Source organism: Heptranchias perlo, chromosome 14, assembly GCF_035084215.1.
Source record: "Heptranchias perlo isolate sHepPer1 chromosome 14, sHepPer1.hap1, whole genome shotgun sequence".
Taxonomy (NCBI): domain Eukaryota; kingdom Metazoa; phylum Chordata; class Chondrichthyes; order Hexanchiformes; family Hexanchidae; genus Heptranchias; species Heptranchias perlo.
The window spans coordinates 65545004-65566071 of record NC_090338.1 but is presented as its reverse complement, the minus strand read 5'-3'; the positions used below and the strand labels follow the sequence as shown (position 1 = coordinate 65566071).

At 44.0% G+C, this 21068-nt stretch overlaps 1 protein-coding gene across 1 annotated transcript in view; it reads left to right on the top strand.

Annotated features, from left to right (window-relative positions):
* LOC137332588 (dedicator of cytokinesis protein 2-like) overlaps positions 1-21068 on the top strand; it is a 555930-nt gene that overhangs the window by 101356 nt on the left and 433506 nt on the right. The window contains exons 12-14 of the mRNA XM_067996525.1: positions 2863-2942; positions 14615-14740; positions 20503-20627. Coding sequence (XP_067852626.1) covers positions 2863-2942; positions 14615-14740; positions 20503-20627 — 331 coding nt within the window. The remainder of the gene's footprint in view (positions 1-2862; positions 2943-14614; positions 14741-20502; positions 20628-21068) is intronic.

Below are 21068 nucleotides of genomic sequence, written 5' to 3'. Positions count from 1 at the left end.
GTCACCTCTTCAAAAAATTCAATCAGGTTCGTTAGGCATGACCTACCCTTTACAAATCCATGCTGGCTCTTTCTGATCAGCTGAAAATTTTCAAGGTGTTCAGTCACTCTATCCTTAATTATAGACTCTAGTAATTTCCTGACAACAGATGTTAGGCTAACTGGTCTATAATTCCCTGGTTTCACTTTCTCAACTTTCTTAAATAGCGGAGTGACGTGCAATTTTCCAATCTAAAGGAACGGTTCCTGAATCGAAAGAACGTAGGAAGATTCTAGTTAGGGCATCTGCAATGTTCTCACCTACTTCCTTTAAAACCCTGGGATAGAAACTATTTGGTCCTGGGGATTTGCCACGCCTCTAGTGCCATTGTTTTCTTAATTACTGTTAATTTGCTTACGTTAATTATGGTCAGTCCCTGTCCCTGATCCAAAATTAGTTTCCTTGGGGTTTCCGGCATGCTATCCTCTTCCTCTACTGCAAATACTGATGCAAAGTAATTATTTAACATGTCCGCCATTTCCTTATTTTCATTTACAACATTACCATTATCAGTTTTTAAGGGACCCACATTGTTCTTGACCACCCTCTTTTTCCTAATATAATTGTAAACATTTTTTGGGTTGATTTTGATATCCCTTGCAAGTTTCTTTTCATACTCCCTTTTTGTAGCCCTTACTATCTGTTTTGTCACCCTTTGCTGTTCTTTGTACCTCTCCCAATCACCAGGATCTGTGCTTTTTTTTGCATTTTTGTATGCTTTTCCTTTTAATTTTAAGTTGTCCCTTACCTCTTTTGTTGACCATGGTTTTTTTTTGGCAAGTAGAGTTCTTGCCCCTTATGGGTATAAATTGGTTCTGTATCGCGTTAAATTCTTTTTTGAACACCTCCCACTGATATTGTCATTTTATCCATTAACAGTTTACTGCGGACAGTCTCTGTCTCATCCTGTTGAAGTCGGCCTTACCTAAATTTGGAATCTTTGTAGCTGTTATGAGTTTCTCCCTTTCAAACACAATGTTGAACTCGATCATATTATGATCGCTATTAGATAAATGTTCATGCACCGTTAGGCTGTTAACAAAATCTGGCTCATTACTTATTAATAAATATAATATGGCCTGACCCCTTTTTGGCTCCAGGACATATTGTTGCAGAAAGCTGTCCTGAACACACTCAAGAAATTCGTTACCTTTCTGACATGAGCTCGTCTGCTTATCCCAATCTATATGAAAGTTAAAATCCCCCATTAAATCCACTCTGCCTTTGCTACATACTGCCTAATCTCTGCATTTATAAATTCTGCCACTTCACAGCTGCTACCAGGGGGCCTATACACAACTCCCACTACAGTCTTAAATCCTTTTCTATTTCTTAATTCTACCCATAAAGCCTCCACTGCCTGCTTACCTCTCGTTAAATCCTCTCTTATCATTGAAGTAATTTCATCCTTAATCACTAAGGCTACTCCTCCCCGTCTACCAGTTTCCCTATTCATCCTGTAAACCTTATAACCTGGTATATTCAGTTCCCAGTCCTGACCATCTTGCAGCCATGCCTCAGTAATGGCTACCATGTTGTACCTGCAATTCATTTAATTTGTTCCTTATTTTGCATGTGTTTGTATAAAGAATGTTTATTTGGGCCACACACCCTAACCTGTCCTTTTGCTCAAATGTTGCTTATCTCATACATTTCTTATTTCTCTCCTGATTTAATTGCTTTACATCTTTTAATTTTCCCTTTATCTGTAGTGCCTAAAGCATAATTTCTGACTATTACTCTATTCTCTTCCTTTTCGTTTGTATTAGAATTATTATTTATACTATCTTTTCCACCTGAGCCCTCCCCCCCCCATTTACTAGTTTAAAGTCCTTGTGACCGCCCTATTTAAGTGAAATAAACATTATTTGAACAGGACAAAGGGAAGGAGGGAAAAACAGACAGACACTCACACACGAGAGAGAAGAAGTAGAATGACCTGTAAAGTGCTTAAATGGAAAAGAGGAGATGGTTAAATGGCTGAAGTGAGACAACAGGAGGCATAATGACAGAAATTAAAGACATTTATAAGACACGGAGAAAGTGTGCAAAACTGGCAAAACACGGCAAGTTCCAGGGGTCCAGGAGATGGAGAAGAAAGAAGCAGGTCGACATCAAGGGTGCAGACCACTCTGCCAGCATGGGGTTCCGACAGGGGGTCCCCACTAGCGTTGCCAACCCTTCCAGATTGTCCTGGAATCTCCCGAAATTAAAGATTAATATCTGGACACTCCTGTGAGCAATCTGGGAAAAAAATCACAGCGACATTTTGTTTTCCCGTTTGGCTCCAGCTGACCTATCAGCAAGCAGCAAATCCGCATCATACCCAGGGTGCATTACGCCCTATTGCATGCATGCTCTAACTAGTAAAACCATGCGATGGATAGAGCATTGTCTGGAGTGCAGAGGATTGTGGGTATTGTAGCCACCATTATTGACTGTGGCGAGGATTAGACATTATGGGTGAACAATGGTGGGCACGTGGAGGGGTGGTAATTGGAGGCAGGAGGCCATGTGATGAACCCTCCTGGGATACGGTCCATCCAGATTTGGCAACCCTAGTCCCAGCCCAAACAAAATGTAACAATTCAGGCCAGACACTCTCAAATGTCCTCAAGTTATATTTTATTCCAAAGTTATTACACTCTCTTAACCACCAATTGTTCAATATGTAATACACACACTGTTTATAATTGTTGATTAATGCCATGATGATGTTTACAGACATCTTCACGTCCAATCCTTTGTGTCAAGGAATTACTTTGACTTTTGTAATCTGCAGCCTTTGCATTTCACTAATTTTAGCTGTATTATTTATTGCAGATTTGTAGCAGAGAATGATTTTCTGCACTCTCTACTTAATAGAGTCATTTCCACCAAAACAGGAGATGAAAAGGGTCAAGGTAATCCTTTTAATCAAGCTACATGAATCTTACTTCTTGTCTTATTTGCACATCATATTAAAATCAGTTAATGTATTATTAAAATTACCTATTAATTTTAAAACATTGTGTAGCACGTCATTGTATTTCTCAGCAACATCAGAATGTTTGATATACAATGAATTAGTTTTAAATGCAGAGACTGTTGCTATGTAGACAATCACGGCAGCCATTTCAAAATCCCACAAACAAAAACAAGATCATTGACCAGTTAGTCTGCTTTTGGTGGCATTGGTTGAAGGAGGAATGTGAGCCAAGACAGTGGGAGAACTTTCCATTCTTCTTCGAGTAGTGCCAGGGGATCTTTTATATCCACTAGAACAGGCCTCATTTTAATGTCTCATCCAAAGGTCAGAACTTACAACAATGTAGTTCTTCTTTAGAACTCTACTGGACTGCCTGCCTTAATTATATCTTCACGTCCTGGTATGGAACTTGAGCCCATAACTTTCTGACTACAAGGTGAAACTGAGCCAAGCAAGTGTCGGAGAATTGGGTCTCGAGTGCTCTAGCCTTATCTCTGACCTGTGCTTGTATCTAGCGAGACTATGCCAGCAGCTAAGTACACTTTAAAGTACGCTTCGTCTCACTATCTGGTAAACCATACCGAGGATATTGCATTGGACTGAAGGAGCCCCACTGTTGCTCTGCACCGGAGTCCATGCTGTTAATGATTTCATATTCCAAGTGTGGGAAACCTACAGGATTAGTCAAGCCCCATGAACAATTGGTCTGCTCGTAACATGTTCTTAGATATGATTCATTGAATAATTCCAATTAAATATTGGGAAGACCAAAGCCATTGTCTTCGGTCCCCACCACAAAATCAGTTCCCTAGCCACCGACTCCATCCCTCTCCCTGGTCACCGCCTGAGGCAAAACCAGACTGTTGCAACCTCAGCGTCCTATTTGACCCTGAGCTGAGCTTTTGATCCCATGTCCTCTCCGTCACTAAGACCACCTACTGTCACCTCCGTAATATCGTTCATCTCCACCCCTGCTTCAGCTCATCTGCTGCTGAAACACTTATTCAGGCTTTTGTTACCTCCAGACTTGACTATTCCAATGCTCTCCTGGCCGGCCTCCCATCTTCCATCATAGGAACATAGGAACAGGAGTGGGCCATTCAGCCCCTCGTGCCATTTGATAAGATCATGGCTGATCTGTGATCTAGCTCCATATTAGTTAGGGCATCTGCAATGTGCTCACCTACTTCCTTTAAAATCCTGGGATGGAAACCATCTGGTCCTGGGGATTTGTCACTCTTTAGTGCTATTATTTTCTTCATTACTGTTGCTTTACTTATGTTAATTTTATCGAGTCCATGTCCCCGATTCAATATTAGTTTTCTTGGGATTTCCGGCATGCTATCCTCTTTTTCTACTGTAAATACTGACGCAAAGTAATTATTCAACATGTCCGCCATTTCCTCATTGTCAATGACAACATCCCCACTTTCAGTTTTTAAGGGGCCAACACTGCTCCTGACCACCCTCTTTTTCCTAATATAACTATAAAAGTTCTTTGTATTGGTTTTGATATCCCTTGCAAGTTTCTTTTCATACTCTCTTTTTGTAGCTCTTACTACCTGTTTTGTGACCCTTTGTTGATCTTTGTATCTTTCCCATTCACCAGGATCTGTGCTATTTTTTGCCTTTTTGTATGCCCTTTCCTTACGTCTTACACTGTCCCTTACCTCTTTAGTTGTCCATGGCTGTTTTTTTTGGCAAGTAGAGTTCTTGCCCCTCAGGAGTATAAACCAGTTCTGTATCTCGTTAAATGTTTCTTTAAACATTTCCCACTGATCATCAGTTGTTTTACCCATTAACAGATTTGCCCAGTTTACTGTGGACAGCCTCTGTCTCATCCCATTGAAGTCGGCCTTACCTAAGTCTAGAATCTTAGCAGCTGATTCACTTTTTTCCCTTTCGAACACTACATTGAACTCGATCATGTTATGATCGCTATTGGATAGATGTTCACGCACAGTTAAGCCGTTAACTAAATCTGGTTCATTACTCATTACTAAATCGAGTATGGCTTGCTCCCTTGTTGCCTCTAGGACATACTGCTGTAGAAAACTATCCCGGACACACTCAAGAAATTCACTACCTTTCGAACAGTTGCTAGTCTGCTTTTCCCAATCTATGTGAAGGTTAAAGTCCCCCATTAAGACCACTATGCCTTTCTTACACGCTTGTCTAATCTCTGCATTTATACAATCTAGCACTTCAGAGCTGCTGCCAGGGGTCCTATACACAACTCCCACTATAGTCTTAGATCCTTTCCTATTTCTCAATTCAACCCATAAGGTCTCTGTTGGCTGCTTACCTCTCGTTATATCCTCCTTTATCATTGAATTGATTTAATCTCTAATCACTAAGGCTACTCTCCCCCTCTTCCATTTTCCCTATCTCTCCTGTAGACCCTATAACCCGGTATATTTAGTTCCTCCGTAAACTTCAGATCATCCAAATTTGCTGCCCATATACTAACTCGCACCAAGTCCCGTTCACCCATCACCCCTGTGCTCGCTGACCTACGTTGGCTCCTGGCCCACCAATGCCTCAAATTTAAAATTATCATCCTTGTTTTCAAATCCCTCCATGGCCTTACCCCTCCCTATCTCTATAACCCCCTCCAGCCCTACAACCATCCGAGATCTCTGGATTCCTCCAATTCTAGCCTGTTGTGGACCCCGATTTCCTTCACCTCACCATTGGCGGTTGTGCCTGCAGCTGTCTAGACCCTAACCTCTAGAATTACCTTCCCAAACCTATCCACTTCTCCACCTCTCTTTCCTCCTTCTAGGCTCTCCTTAAAACCTACCTCTCTGACCAAGCTTTTGGTCACCTGTCCTAATATCTCCTTATGTGGCTCGGTGTCAAATTTTGTCTGATAATTGCTCTGTGGAACACCTTGGGCTGTTTTATATAGCATCTATGATGTTGTAAATGCAAGTTTGTTGTTTTTGTTGTTGTTGAACTTGGTGAGTTCTGACAGTTTCAGACTCAATCCCCCAATTTGAGGATTGTCCATTCTATCATAGGGGCTCGACGATAAATCTCTTCTCTTCAATTTTTTGTTTTCTATTAGGGGGCTCCACAGCTCTAGTAGTGAGGAACAATGAAACTCCCTCTGTAATTAAAATAAATAAATCATTCTTCAGTTTCAATATGTTTACTGCTTCTTCTTTCATTCTCTTGATATTTCTCCAACTCAATCCTTCACTGTCTCTCAGCTCTGACTCCGTTTGTCTTGCAGATGTAGCTCACAGTTTCTCAAATCTGTCCATTTACTTCATCCGGATCTGTATGATTTACCAACTTAATCCTTATCCATCTCCTAGACCTATGCATGTGATGCCCCCACCCTATTTTTTAGTGATCCCCGATCTGAAATGGGCCAACAGATCCCATGATGCCCCATTTCTCATAACACCCCATTTCCTATAGCAGGGCATTGTGGGTGATGAGGGAATTCACTATTGGTTTTGCTTTGGGCTATTATTTAACATAGGCTCTAAAATTCATTCTCTATTTTGTAATTGTTGCAAATGATTGAAAACTATTATCTACACAGCGATAAGCTTCCCAGTCAATTCTTTACTCAATATACAAGTTACCTGAAATAGTTACAGACGCAGTGATATCACGACTCCATCCTTTCTGAATCACATGTAACCCTTTGAAATGAATCTCTGAACCATCATTCTCACCTTTTAGCTGTATAGTGACCCGTGTAGATATTGAATCAGTTTAAGCAAATTGACAACAACAACAACTTGCATTTATATAATGCCTTTAACATAGTAAAATGTCCCAAGGCGCTTCACAAGAGCATAATCAGACAGAAAATTGACACCGAGCCAAAGAAGGAGACCTTAGCACAGGTGACCAAAAGCTTGGTCAAAGGGGTAGGTTTTAAGCAGCCTCTTAAAGGAGGAGTGAGAGGGCGAGGCGGAGAGGTTTAGGGAGGGAATTCCAGAGCCTAGGGCCTAGACAGCTGATGGCACGGCCGCCATTAGTGGGACGAAAGAAGCGGGGATTGTCTGGATGAATTGTCAGAAATTCTAAAATCAGACATTATGCAGCAAAACTGACCCATTTAATGGCACTGAACAAAACAGTGAGGTGAAGGAAATCGGGGTCCACAACAGGCTAGAATTGGATTGCGATAATTCATGTAAAGGAAGAAAGGAAAGAGAACAGACTGTGTGTGGAAAGAGAAAGATAGAGAGAGAAAGAGAAACGAGAAGAACAAGAAAGATCCAGACAGAAGGGTTAACAAAATACAGATACACACGGGGACACTTTCTAATTTCCCTGAGATTGCTTTGCTGATCCTATAAAACACAACTGGATGCCTCAATATAGCAACTGAAGTGTCAAAACACTTGTCTGGGTAATATGGTGTGAGCTGACAGTATGATTCCGTCTTTTTCACAGTGCCTGTGCCATCCCTTAGTAAGCGATCTGTCATTTAAATGAGCTCCCTTCTGAGAGTTTTCTCTTTTGCAGTCCAGTGCCCTCTCTGCCTTCGCAGACATTCAAGGTTAAAGCACATCGTTGCTGGTTGGTTTTCCATGATCCATCAAACCAATTTGTTCTTGTTATGACAGCGCTCTGCTTGCAGTTGGCTTATGTTTTTTCTAGATGTTCCCTGAATGGCTCAGTGAGTAACGGCGCCGCCCAGAGTGCTCCCAAGCCAAACCCACCAGAAAGGTCACGATCTCCACTCTGCACTGAGATCCCACCCGGGAAGGTAGTGAGACAGTTGGCCTCAGTTCCCCTCTGCTGGGGTTGGGGAGGGGGGAAGAGGAGGAAAACAAAGAATCTCCACTCCTTTTAGCTGTATAGTGACCCGTGTAGATATTGAATCAGTTTAAGCAAATTGACAACAACAACAACTTGCATTTATATAATGCCTTTAACATAGTAAAATGTCCCAAGGCGCTTCACAAGAGCATAATCAGACAGAAAATTGACACCGAGCCAAAGAAGGAGACCTTAGCACAGGTGACCAAAAGCTTGGTCAAAGGGGTAGGTTTTAAGCAGCCTCTTAAAGGAGGAGTGAGAGGGCGAGGCGGAGAGGTTTAGGGAGGGAATTCCAGAGCCTAGGGCCTAGACAGCTGATGGCACGGCCGCCATTAGTGGGACGAAAGAAGCGGGGATTGTCTGGATGAATTGTCAGAAATTCTAAAATCAGACATTATGCAGCAAAACTGACCCATTTAATGGCACTGAACAAAACATATGCACTATCATACAGGTCAGTAACTGTATACTGTGAATATACATTAGTAAGCATTATAAACTGTGGTGTGACCTTTGAACCAGTGTATTTTCATAGCTTGTGCTATGTTGAATAATCTTGAGTTGCCTAATCTCACCCAGTATCATATCACTAACATTTCAGAAATGGTAAAAAAAAAACAAAGCCAGCAGTAAAATGGTTAAATAAACCTGAATATGAGAAAATATTTTTTAAAATGCAGGCATTAAAATCATAGAATCGTGCCTGTGTCGGCTCTTTGGAAGGGCGACCCAATCAGTCCCATTTCCCTGCTCTTTCCCCATACCCTGCAATTTTCTCCCTTCAAGTATTTATCCAATTCCCTTTTGAAAGTTATTATTGAATCTGCTTCCACCACCCTTTCAGGCAGTGAATTCCAGATCATAACAACTCGTAGCGTAAAAAAAAATTTCTCCTCATCTCAACTCTTTGCCAATCTTCTTAAATCTGTGTCCTCTGGTTACCAACCCTTCTGCCAGTGGAAACAGTTTCTCCTTATTTACTCTCTCAAAACCCTTCATGATTTTGAACACTTCTATTAAATCTCCGCTTAACCTTCTCTGTTCTAAGGAGAACAACCCCAGCTTCTCCAGTCTCTCCATATAACTGAAGTCCCTCATCCCTGGTATCATTCCAGTACATCTCTTCTGCACCCTTTCCAAGGCCTTGACATCCTTCCTAAATTGCGGTGCCCAGAATTGGACGCAATACTCCAGCTGAGGTCTAACCAGTGATTTATAACGGTTTAGAATAACTTCCTTGCTTTTGAACTCTATGCCTCTGTTTATAAAGCCAAGGATCCCATCTGCTTTATTTTTTTACAGCCTTATCATCTTGTGCTGCCACCTTCAAAGATTTATATACGCAAACCCCCATGTCTCCCTGTTCCTCCATTGCCTTTAAAATTGTACCATTTAGTTTATATTGCCTCTCCTCATCCTTGCTTCCAAAATGCATCGCTTCATACCTCTCTGCGTTAAATTTCATCTGCCATGTGTCTGCCCATTTCACCACTCTGTCTATGTCCTCCTGTAATCTGTTACGATCCTCCTCACTGTTTACTACATTTCCGAGTTTCGTTTCGTCTGCAAACTTTGAAATTATGCCCCGTATACCCAAGTCCAGGTTATTAATATATATCAAAAAGATTAGTGGTCCTAATACTGACTCCAGGAGGACATTACTGCATACTTCCCCTCAGTCTGAAAAACAATCGTTCACTACTATCTGCTTTTTCTGTCCCTTAGCCAGTTTCATATCCATGCAGCCATTGCCCCTTTAATCCCATGGACTTCAATTTTGCTAATATCTATTATGTGGTACTTTATCAAATGCTTTTTAAATCCATATACACATCAACCGCGTTGTGGGCCTTCAGCAGCAGCAGAATTGTATTCCAGCACAATCTGTAACCTCATGGCCCGGCATATACCTTACTTCTATCATCACCAACAAGCCAGGGGATCAACCCTGGTTCAATGAGGAGTGTAGAAGGAGTGCTGCCAGGGGCAGCACTAGGTGTACCTAAAAATGAGGTGCCAACCTGGTGAAGCAACAACACAGGACTACATGCATGCTAAACAGTGGAAGCAACATGCGATAGACAGAGCTAAGCGATTCCACAATCAACGGATCAGATTAAAGCTCTGCAGTCCTGCCACATCCAGTCGTGAATGGTGGTGGACAGTTAAACAACTAACGGGAAGAGGAGGCTCCGTGAACATCCCCATAGTCAATGATGGCAGAGTCCAGCATGTGAGTGCAAAAGACAAGGCTGCAGCGTTTGCAACCATCTTCAGCCAGAAGTGCCGAGTGGATGATCCATCTCGGCCTCCTCCCGATATCTCCACGATCATAGAAGCTAGTCTTTAGCCAATTCGATTCACACCACGTGATATCAAGAAACAGCTGGATACAGCAAAGGCTATGGGCCCCGACAACATCCCGGCTGTAGTGCTGAAGACTTGTGCTCCAGAACTAGCCATGCCTCTAGCCAAGCTGTTCCAGTACAGCTACAACACTGGCATCTACCCAACAATGTGGAAAATTGCCCAGGTATGTCCTGTCCACAAAAGGCAGGACAAATCCAATCCGGCCAATTACCGCCCCATCAGTCTACTCTCAATCGTCAGCAAAGTGATGGAAGGTGTTGTCGACAGTGCTATCAAGCGGCAGTCACTCACCAATAACCTGCTCACCGATGCTCAGTTTGGGTTCCGCCAGGACCACTTGGCTCCAGACCTCATTACAGCCTTGGGTCCAAACATGGACAAAAGAGCTGAATTCCAGAGGTGAGGTGAGAGTGACTGCCCTTGACATCAAGGCAGCATTTGACTGAGTATGGCACCAAGGAGCCCTAGTAAAATTGAAGTGAATGGGAATCAGGGGGCAAACTCTCCAGTGGCTGGAGTCATACCTAGCACAAAGGAAGATGGTAGTGGTTGTTGGAGGCCAATCATCTCAGTCCCAGGACATTGCTGCAGGAGTTCCTCAGGGTGGTGTCCTAGGCCTAACCATCTTCAGCTGCTTCATCAATGACCTTCCCTCCATCATAAGGTCAGATGATTGCACTGTGTTCAGTTCCATTCGCAACCCCTCCAGATAATGAAGCAGTCCGTGCCCGCATGCAGCAAGGCATGGACAACATCCAGGCTTGGGCTGATAAGTGGCAAGTAACATTCACGCCAGGCAATGACCATCTCCAACAAGAGAGAATCTAACCACCTCCCCTTGACATTCAATGGCATAACCATCACCGAATCCCCCACCATCAACAGCCTGGGGGCCACCATTGATCAGAAACTTAACTGGACCAGCCACATAAATACCGTGGCCACAAGAGCAGGTCAGAGGCTGGGTATTCTGCGGTGAGTGACTCACCACCTGACTCCCCAAAGCCTTTCCACCATCTACAAGGCACATGTCAGGAGTGTGATGGAATACTCTCGACTTGCCTTGATGAGTGCAGCTCCAACAGCACTCAAGAAGCTCGACACCATCCAGGACAAAGCAGCCTGCCTGATTGGCACCCCATCCACCACCGTAAACATTCACTCCCTTCACCACCGGCACACCGTGGCTGCAGTGTGTACCATCTACAGGATGCACTGCAGCAACTCGCCAAGGCTTCTTCGACAGCACCTCCCAAACTGCGACCTCTACCACCTAGAAAGTCAAGGGCAGCAGGCACATGGGAACAGCACCACCTGCACGTTCCCCTCCAAGTCACACACATCCCGACTTGGAAATATATCGCCGTTCCTTCATCGTCGCTGGGTCAAAATCTTGGAACTCCCTACCTAACAGCACTGTGGGAGAACCTTCACCACACAGACTGCAGCGGTACAAGGCGGCGGCTCACCACCACCTTCTCAAGGGCAATTAGGGATGGGCAATAAATGGTGGCCTTGCCAGTGATGCCCACATCCCATGAACGAGTAAAAAAAACCCTCATGATCTCTTCATGTTTTGCAGTCAAGACGACTTGTGTGTAGTGCCATATTTGTTTTTCAAATGTTCATTAATAAAACTATTATCAATTAAAATTACTTATTCATTGCATAAATAGAACAACATAAGGAATCACAGTGCAATGTCAGATTTAAACAAAGCGTGGACCCTAAAGTAGTATCTCTTTTAACATCCTTTATGGAGATGTATTGATAAAATACACAGAGGCTACAAGTTTTAGAAGTTAGATCTTTTACTTTTGGCTGCTTTGCGCTTGCTGTGCAACTAGTTTTAACCTATCCTCAATGGTTATGTATTTAAGCAATGCATGTAGATTAGTATTCAACAGCCGGGGAAGATGTGACAATCCCAGAACATTCTTAAAGCAATGTTACCAATATAAAGGACATTACACTGACTAGGCATAACAACCTCCTGACTTTGTTGCTTTATCTACTGGTTATTCAAGTGCATCAGAACCTGCACAGTTTTCTGCACCAACAAATATTAGCATTCGCATAGTCTCCTCCAGGCACAAGCATTTGGAACCGCATGGTCTCCCCAGGTACAAACATCTGGAAACACGGTCTCCCCAGGTAAAACATCTGTAACTGCATGGTCCCCCCAGGTACAAACACTGGGACCTGCACAGTGTCCTCTAGGTACAAACATCTGTGACCTCATGGACACCCCAAGTACAAACACTGGAACTGCACGATCTCCTCCAGGTTCAAACATCTGGAACTGCACCATCTTGTCCAGGAACACACATCTGGAACCTCACGGTCTTCTCCAGCTACAAACGCTGGACCCACACAGTCTCCTCTCGGTACAAGCACTAGGGCCTGCATGGTCTCCTCCAGATATAAATACCATAAATAACAAAAGAAAAATCAGAATAGGGATTAGGGCCACTAAGGGATGTACAAGATAAACTCACAGGTAACAACAGCGAAATGGCAGAAATATTCAAGAGGACATTAATAAACTTGCAGAATGGGCGTGTAATTGGCAATTGAATTCCAATATAGATAATTGTGAGGTGGTACATTTTGGTAGGAAGAATAAGGAAGCCACATATTGCTTGGAAAATAAGAGTCTAAACAGGATAGAGGAGCAAAGGGATTTGGGGGTGCAGATACACAAATCACTAAAAGTAGTGACACAGGTTAATAAGGCCATAAAAAAGAAAAAGGGTTCATTTCTAGAGGGATAGAATTGAAAAGCAAAGAAGTTATGTTAAACTTGTATAGAACCTTGGTTTGAACACACTTGGAGTATTGTGTACAGTCCTGGGGGTAAATTTTAACGTCGAGCCATGAAGATTGGGGGGGGGCGGATGATTTCTGGACGGGAAACCCGGAAGTATGGGTTTCCCGGACATCCTTACGATTTTGACGTAAGGACATCTTTCAATTTTTTTCAGTAGCTTTCCCACTCGACAGCCAGCCAGATTGACAGGCTGGCTGTCAGTCGGACGGGAGAGCAGCCAGGGAGCAGATGCCAGCAGTTAAGTCTTAGATCGGGGGGACGGTTACTAACCGACCCGCTCCTGAGAGCGGATTGGTCGCCCGCCCTCCGACCCGCCTCCGTTAAAACCGGAAGTGGGAGGGTTGGAGGCAAGTTGGGGTCGGGTTATACTTTTATACAATTTTTACCTTCCCACTGTCCCCAACCCAAACGTTCATTGGGTTAAAATTTACCCCCTGGTCTCCATATTATAGAAAGGATGAAGAGGCATTGGAAAGGGTGCAAAAAAGATTCACAAGGATCGTAAGAGAACTGAGAGGATATAGTTATCAGGAAAGGCTGAACAGGCTGGGGCTCTTATCTCTAGAAAAGAGAAGGCTGAGGGGTGACCTGATAAAGGTCTTAAGGTAATGATAGGGTAGACGTAGAGAAAATGTTTCCACTTGTGGAGGATTCCAAAACTGGAGTCGCAAATATAAAATGGTCACTAAGAAATCCAGTAGGAAATTCAGGAGAAACCTCTTTACCTAAAGAGTGGTTAGAATGTGGAATGCGCTGCCACAAGGATTAGATGAAGCAAATAGCATAGAGGCATTTAAGGTGAAGCTAGATAAGCACAGGATGGAGAAAGGAATAGAAGGGTATCCTGATAGGGTTAGATGAAGTAGGCGGGGAGGAGGCTCATGTGGAGTATAAACACTGGCACAGACCAGTTGGGCCGAACATCCTGTTTCTGTGCTGCAGTTTTGATGTAACTCGATATACAAACATAGGAACCTGCACGGACTCCTCTAGATACAAACATGGGGACCTGCACAGTCTCCTCCAGGTACAAACATGGGGATCTGCACAATCTCCTCCAGGTACAAACATGGGGATCTGCACAATCTCCTCCAGGTACAAACATGGGGACCCGCACAGTCTCTTTCAAATACAAACATGGGTACCTGCACAGTCTCCTCCAGGTACAAACATGGGGACTTGCACAGTCTCCTTCAAATACAAACATGGGGACTTGCACAGTCTCCTTCAAATACAAACATGGATACCTGCACGGACTCCTCCAGGTACAAACATGGGGACTTGCACAGTCTCCTTCAAATACAAACATGGGTACCTGCACAGTCTCCTCCAGGTACAAACATGGGGACCTGCACAGTCTCCTTCAAATACAAACATGGGGACTTGCACAGTCTCCTTCAAATACAAACATGGATACCTGCACGGACTCCTCCAGGTACAAACATGGGGACTTGCACAGTCTCCTTCAAATACAAACATGGGGACTTGCACAGTCTCCTTCAAATACAAACATGGGGACCTGCACAGTCTCCTCCAGGTACAAGCACTGGGAACCGCATGTCTCCTCCAGGTGCATATTAAAAACACTAAACTCTGTTCCATATTTCCTTTTACAGGTCTGTGGGTAACGATGAAAATGTTGGTGGGGGACGTGTGCCAGATCAGAAAGGACTACCCACACCTGGTGGACAGGACCACGGTGGTAGCCAGGAAGCTGGGATTCCCAGAGATCATCATGCCAGGTGTGTTTACATGGGTCATCCCTCCATCCCAAGAAAAGATCATTTATATTCCATACACACCCAAAAGCACAAAGGATTTAAGATTAGTGATAATTCTTTGCAGCTGTTTATTTATATTCTTTAAAAAATGCTTCCTAACTTTAATTGAAGATATTCCAGTGACTTTCCCAGTCCCCTCATGCAACCGGTTCAATAACACCCTTCAGAGAAGGGAATCTGCCACCCCCTACCCTAACATGCTGCTCCAGTCCCACACTACATGGTTGTTTCTTGATGCCCTCTGAAGGTGCGTAGCAAGTCATTGAGTTGTAAAGACCAAAATAGAAAGTCTACCACCAGCTCCTTCTCAGGCCAACTAGGGACGGACAATAAATGCAGCCTTGCCAGCTTCAATATCCAGTGAACAAATAAAGTACAATTCATATGAAATGACTGGCCCTGCTCATCCTTGACTATCAGCCCAATTAAATTCATCAGTCTAGCATCCAATTACATTTTGAACACCACCAATGCCTTGACAGATTATTCCAAAGTCCATTTAATTATCCTTTTCAAATTTATTTTATTAATTTAAATTTACAGCGTCTGGTCCTAAGGCCGTCTTACTTTGAAGGTTTAACTTATCTATACGATTAAATAGGCCAATGGAGTGAGCCTTTGGATTAGTGGTAGTGTTCCTGCCTCTCAGTCAGAAGGTGCAGGGTTCAGAACCCTGCTCCACACAATCCTAGTAAGTAGAGTCTGGAGCCTCAGCTCTCACTTCTGGCTTGACATCCGGAGAGATACTTGCATCCAGGGTGCGTGGGTGGGAGCCCATGGGTTGTGGGAGTCCATTAAAACTCTCCTGCTGTATAAGATTAGCCACCCTATCAGCTGGTATAAAGATGGAAGGAGCCTTCAAGCTGCAGCCTGTCAGACTGTTAATCAGCCTGCAAATCCGTCCACTACCTCACACTATTCTCCGAGGGAAGAGCGCGAAGATAAACAGGATAATGAGGTCTTTGCTTAATCATCTTCTCTCTGGACTGAATAGTTTGAGCTTCTGTCATCTTTCCTCATGACCTTTTATATTTGGGATAATTCCCATTACTTTATACGTTTTACAAAGCACATCCTTTATGACTGTATATCCATAATTGAACAGGAATGTGTTTCAAGACAAGCCCAAATACATTATTAATGGGAGGGTGCGGGGGAGCCTAGTGGGCGAAGAACCTGGCAAGGCCGCTCATAACGGCAGGACGTCGTTTCAATACTTTTGGGCAGACTCCCGTACAACAGCCGGCCAGATTGACTGCCTGGCCAGCGGGTGGGTGTGGTGAGTAGCAGCAGGAGGCAGCTTCCAGCGACACGAAGGGACGGTCCCCAGCAGTGAATAGGGAGGTAGAAGCTCGGGACTGCGATCGGGAAGGGGTGGGGGGATGGCTGAAAGATCAGGGCTGAGATCCAGAGGTGGGGGGGAAAGCTGAAAGATTGGGGTCGCGCTCGGGGCTGGGGAATGCCGAAGGCTTCCTTTTGAGGACTGCGGGGAGCACTCCTGCTCCTCCTGATCCACAAGGAGTCCAGAGAGGAGCAGATCTTTTACTTACCTTACGCAGTCGGTTCCTCCTGCGTCGGATCTGCTACCAGGCCTCTCCTGACCTACGGTTAAGTTTAAGTTGCAACGCCAATGCAACATCAATTGCAAACATGATGAAGAGATACTGAAAGCCAACAGTTACCATCCTCAAGCGCTTCATCGAGAAAGCTCGCCCGTGGTTAACGTGCATCTTAAAAATAGGTCTATCACCACTCCTGTCACACAAATCCTGGAAAAAGAGCATATCACCTGCGTGATAAGCTAACAGTAAAATAAAAAGAAAAAAATTGAAATTGCTGGAAATCTCAAATGAAGAAAAATTAGGAAATGTTGGAAATACAAAAAGCAGGTCAGTCAGCTTCTGTAAAGAGCAAAGAGATGACTGTTTCAGGTGAACAAGGCGGGTAAATGTGCTTAAACTAATTGCTCACATGGGTAAATGGATTGGTTCTGTCGAATGGCCTGTAATTTCTATGTATTTCTGTGTATCTAACAGATAAGTTTAACAGTTATTCCTCAACTAACACCATCAAAACAGATTACCTGGCCATCAATCTCACTGCTGTTAGTGGGACCTTGTTGTACAAGGGAGTTGAAAATAGTTGTTTTTTTGGGTCGCAACCCCAAAATTTCCAGACTTTGCATTCCCAGTTTTACGCGCTCACATTAAACCCAGAAGTGAAGCTGGGATGCGGTCGCGACCCAAAAAACAACTATTTTCAACTCCCACCTGCCCTCAACCCATCTATTTTTGGGGGTTAAAATTACCCCCATATCAATAATGACTACACTTCAAAAATCGTCTTTCTTTTCTAAACTTGTCACACGGTAATTAACCCCTTTTGCCAGAAATGGCCCCGGAGACCCTCAGTTTTGCATCTGCCAGCACCTCAGCCTGTAAGAAAAACGAAAGGACTTGCATTTCTATAGCAACTTTCATGATTTCACAACATTCCAAAGCGCTTCACGGCCAATGAAGTATTTTTGAAGTGTAATCACTGTTGTAATGTAGGGAAACGCAGCAGCCTAATTTGCGCACAGCAAGGTCCCACAATCAGCAGTGAGATAAATGACTAAATAAACTATTATTGGTGTTGAATGTTAAATTTCGTCCAGGACACTGGGAGAACTTCATCGAATAGTGCCATGGGATCTTTCACATCCACCCAAGAGGGAAGACGGGACCTCAGTTTAACGTCTCATCCGAAAGACGGCACCTCCGACAGTGCAGCGCTCCCTCAGTACTGCACCGGAGCGTCAGGCTAGATTATGTGGTCATGTCTGGAGGGGAGTTTGAACCCATGGACCTCATAACTTAGATAATACTACACCGAGCCAAGGCTGAAACCTCCAATGCTCCAACTTAACTCTTTGGGGGTTAAGTTAACCCGGTCATTGAGATGCAGGCAGCACGTAACATTCATGCTGCCTGGGGGTTTCCATTGTTGCTGCGTACAGCCAGGCCTACCTGAGCTGTTGAGTGGCTGCTCACCAGCTGCAGGCCCAGATATCGCACCACTTAAAGACAGCTTGCTCCTCTTAAAGGGAAGGTGCACTATGGCCACAGGAAGTGATGGAAGTCTTTGGTGAAGTGAATCAGTGAAGCATGGTGATGACGGGAACTCTGGAATTTTTAATGAGCAACAACTTGGCTGCTCAATGTTTGCGGGACTCTCAGGTTTGAATGGAGTCTGACTGGAGATCAGAGATCGCACACGTAAAACACAGATGCCGGTCCCGTCCTTATGTTTACAAACTATTGAGTTCCTTCAAAACATTGAATAAAGGTTACTGAGCACTACACCCCACATCACCCACCTACCAACAAACTTTGTCAATCAGGAATCAACTCTTCCAATCAGATGCTTCACCTCACCCTCACACATTACCAATGTTGCAAGCCGCACACCCACAACTCACAGGTCACACCCACTGGTAGCTATTCAACCATGACAGCCATATTACCCAAACATCTTTCAGGACTCTTGCCCACACACTTCCCGCTTTCTTGCAGGAGAAGGTGGCACATAACAGGAGGCAGCGAGTGGCAGTGACTCCATGGAACATGAACCTGCTGTCCTCTCTCAGGATGACAGCATTCCTGTCCCACTCCGCGAGTGCTCTTGCTGTTGCCTGTCAGCTAGCCAGCCCACTCCCTGTAGAGTATTGAAACTTTATTTTAGGAAGATAGGTAGATAGGAACAGAAGTAGGCCATTTAGCCCCTTGAGCCTATTCCGCCATTCAGTGAGATCATGGTTGATCTGTGACCTAACTCCGTCTTATCCCCATATCCCTTAATACTTTGGTTTACAAAAGTCTATCAATCTCAGATTTAAAATTAACAATTGAGCTAGCATCAACTGCCGTTTGCTGAAGAGAATTCAAACTTCTACCACCCTTTGCGTGTGGAAATGTTTCCTAACTTCACTCCTGAAAGTCCTGGCTCTATTTATTAGGCTATGTCCCCTAGTCCTAGTATTCATGCATAGGAGACCTCTAAAAACAGGTACAAATGCATTAGCAGCCAGAAGCAATATTCCAGCAACTAACTTGTAACTCCTGCATGATCCCTTTAAATAGCGGTGAGGAGGGATCCTGCATGCTGTTTAAAACCTGTTCAGCTGTGTGAGGTTAAGACAGCGCATTGGACTGGAGCGTGGAGTTCCAAAATCGCATCTGTCCCTTTAAATCAGCCTTGCACACTGATCTACCGCATAATCTCCCTACTTTACATGCTGCCGGCGGTCGTTAAGTGCGTGTGCGCAAACGCCTTTACCAAGTTGGCGTCCTGTGCACGTCACGCTAGAAGTGCACATGCCTCTCTTGGACGCCATTTTCGGTCCTTCGGAGTCCGCGTAGCGCCTACACAATGGGCGCTCCGCAGCCCAATTTAGACCCCTTTATCTCCGCTTTCCAGAATACCTATGTTTTTCCATTTAACTCTAAGTAATAAAGTAAAATCAAGGTAATCAATAAGAATGAGTAGAGAATGAATGACTTTATATGGGAACTGAATTATGTCCAATTACTTCCCGCCCTCTAACCCCACTTCACTGAACACTACACTTAGTTTTATCTCCCTGTGTGTAACACCATGAGAGATCGACTGGTATATATTATACAAATATGCAGGGATAGATGAAAATAAGCTAATGCTCTCAATGGCCTTGAGTGATGTCTCGAAATTCATTTACCTCTCAACCCAACTCAATGGTGAAAAATAGCCCCTAAATCTTAAGCATAGTTGGGGAAAGCTCTCTATTTTATGCAACTTAGAAGCTCCGTCCATCAAAGCCTGCACCATTCAGAAGGTGCAGTTATTAGTTTGATGCAGCTGGGGCTGCAGGTGCTCATAGTCCTGCCTGTTGTGAAATTATTTTGAGCAGCTGTGAATTTGACGTCATTTGGCTAGCTTCCCGAGCCTGACCTATGCCCACGTGCTCTTTCTAAATCTGACAAGAGGATTTATTCTCATCCACAGGGGATTAGTTTAGGATGTCAAGCATTGTTACAGCCGTGGTGAGAGGACACCATTCAGGTGTGGTGTTTTTTCCCCAAACCTGACCGATTCAGACCCAGTCCTCTTAAGTAACAGCGGTCAATAACTAACATATATTTGCCTGATACAGCACCTAATATTTTCCATTAGCATTCTTCCACAACACAACAGTTTTTGTACAGTGAGTGAACTGTATGACAATATTGGAAATGAAAGGACAGGATGTATTGGTGACACAGAGGAAACAGGTGGGGTGGATGAGGAAAGGATTTTCTGTTAAACCGTGAATAGAAAGGATGATAAGTTAAAGGGACCTTGAGCAAACAAACAAATTAAAGAATAATTTGACACACTTAAAAGGGAATGGATTCAGAGAGAAGTGAACTCGATAGGAATGGAAACAGGGTTTATGAATTAGTTCTCCATCCTGAAAATAGTGTGGGCTGTGCTGGTCTCTGTGCTTCAGTTCCCAATAATGGGCTCCCGTCACGCAAAGCTCTGCACCGGGAGCACGAGTTTGTGATACCTATCCAATGTCTAGAATGATGAACTGAAGGGTGAGATACGTTGGAGGGACTCAATGGCCTTTTCTTACTCTTATCATCTCATGTCTGTTCTTGCATCCCAAAATATTGCAAAGCCGCTCGTCACAGGACAGCCCTAACTGTTACATTCCTCTGCAGGTGATGTTAGGAATGATATTTACATCACCATCCAGTACGGGGACTTTGACAAGTACAACAAGACCACACAGAAGAATGTGGAAGTGATAATGTGTGTCTGCAGTGAAGATGGTAAAATTACTCCGGTAAGAATTTCTTTTCAGGAATGAATATGGGTGATTAATGACGGCTGGCAGAGAGGGCACAGTGGGGTTCAAAGTTCTCTCCTCTTTTGAAGACATGCTGGGGAATGGTTTGAGGACTAAGCACCTGTGGCATCATCCAAGTGGATTGTGTGTAAGTGTAGACAGCAGGGGTCAGTAGATGACTTGACCCAGGGGCTTTAGGAATCACATCCGAGACCAATCCTGTCCTCAGTGTGACAGCCACACATTGATGCATTTAAACACTTCCCAGAAGGTGCAATTTGATCGAGATCAAGAGCATGAACCCCATCTGATTTTTCCTCTCCCAAACCCAGGGAAGCTGAGGCCAATGGTTGTCTCTCATCTGCTGCTCTTAGCTGAGATCAGATAACTCAGCACAGAATGAACAATCACCTTGGCCAGTTTGGCTCAGTAACACAC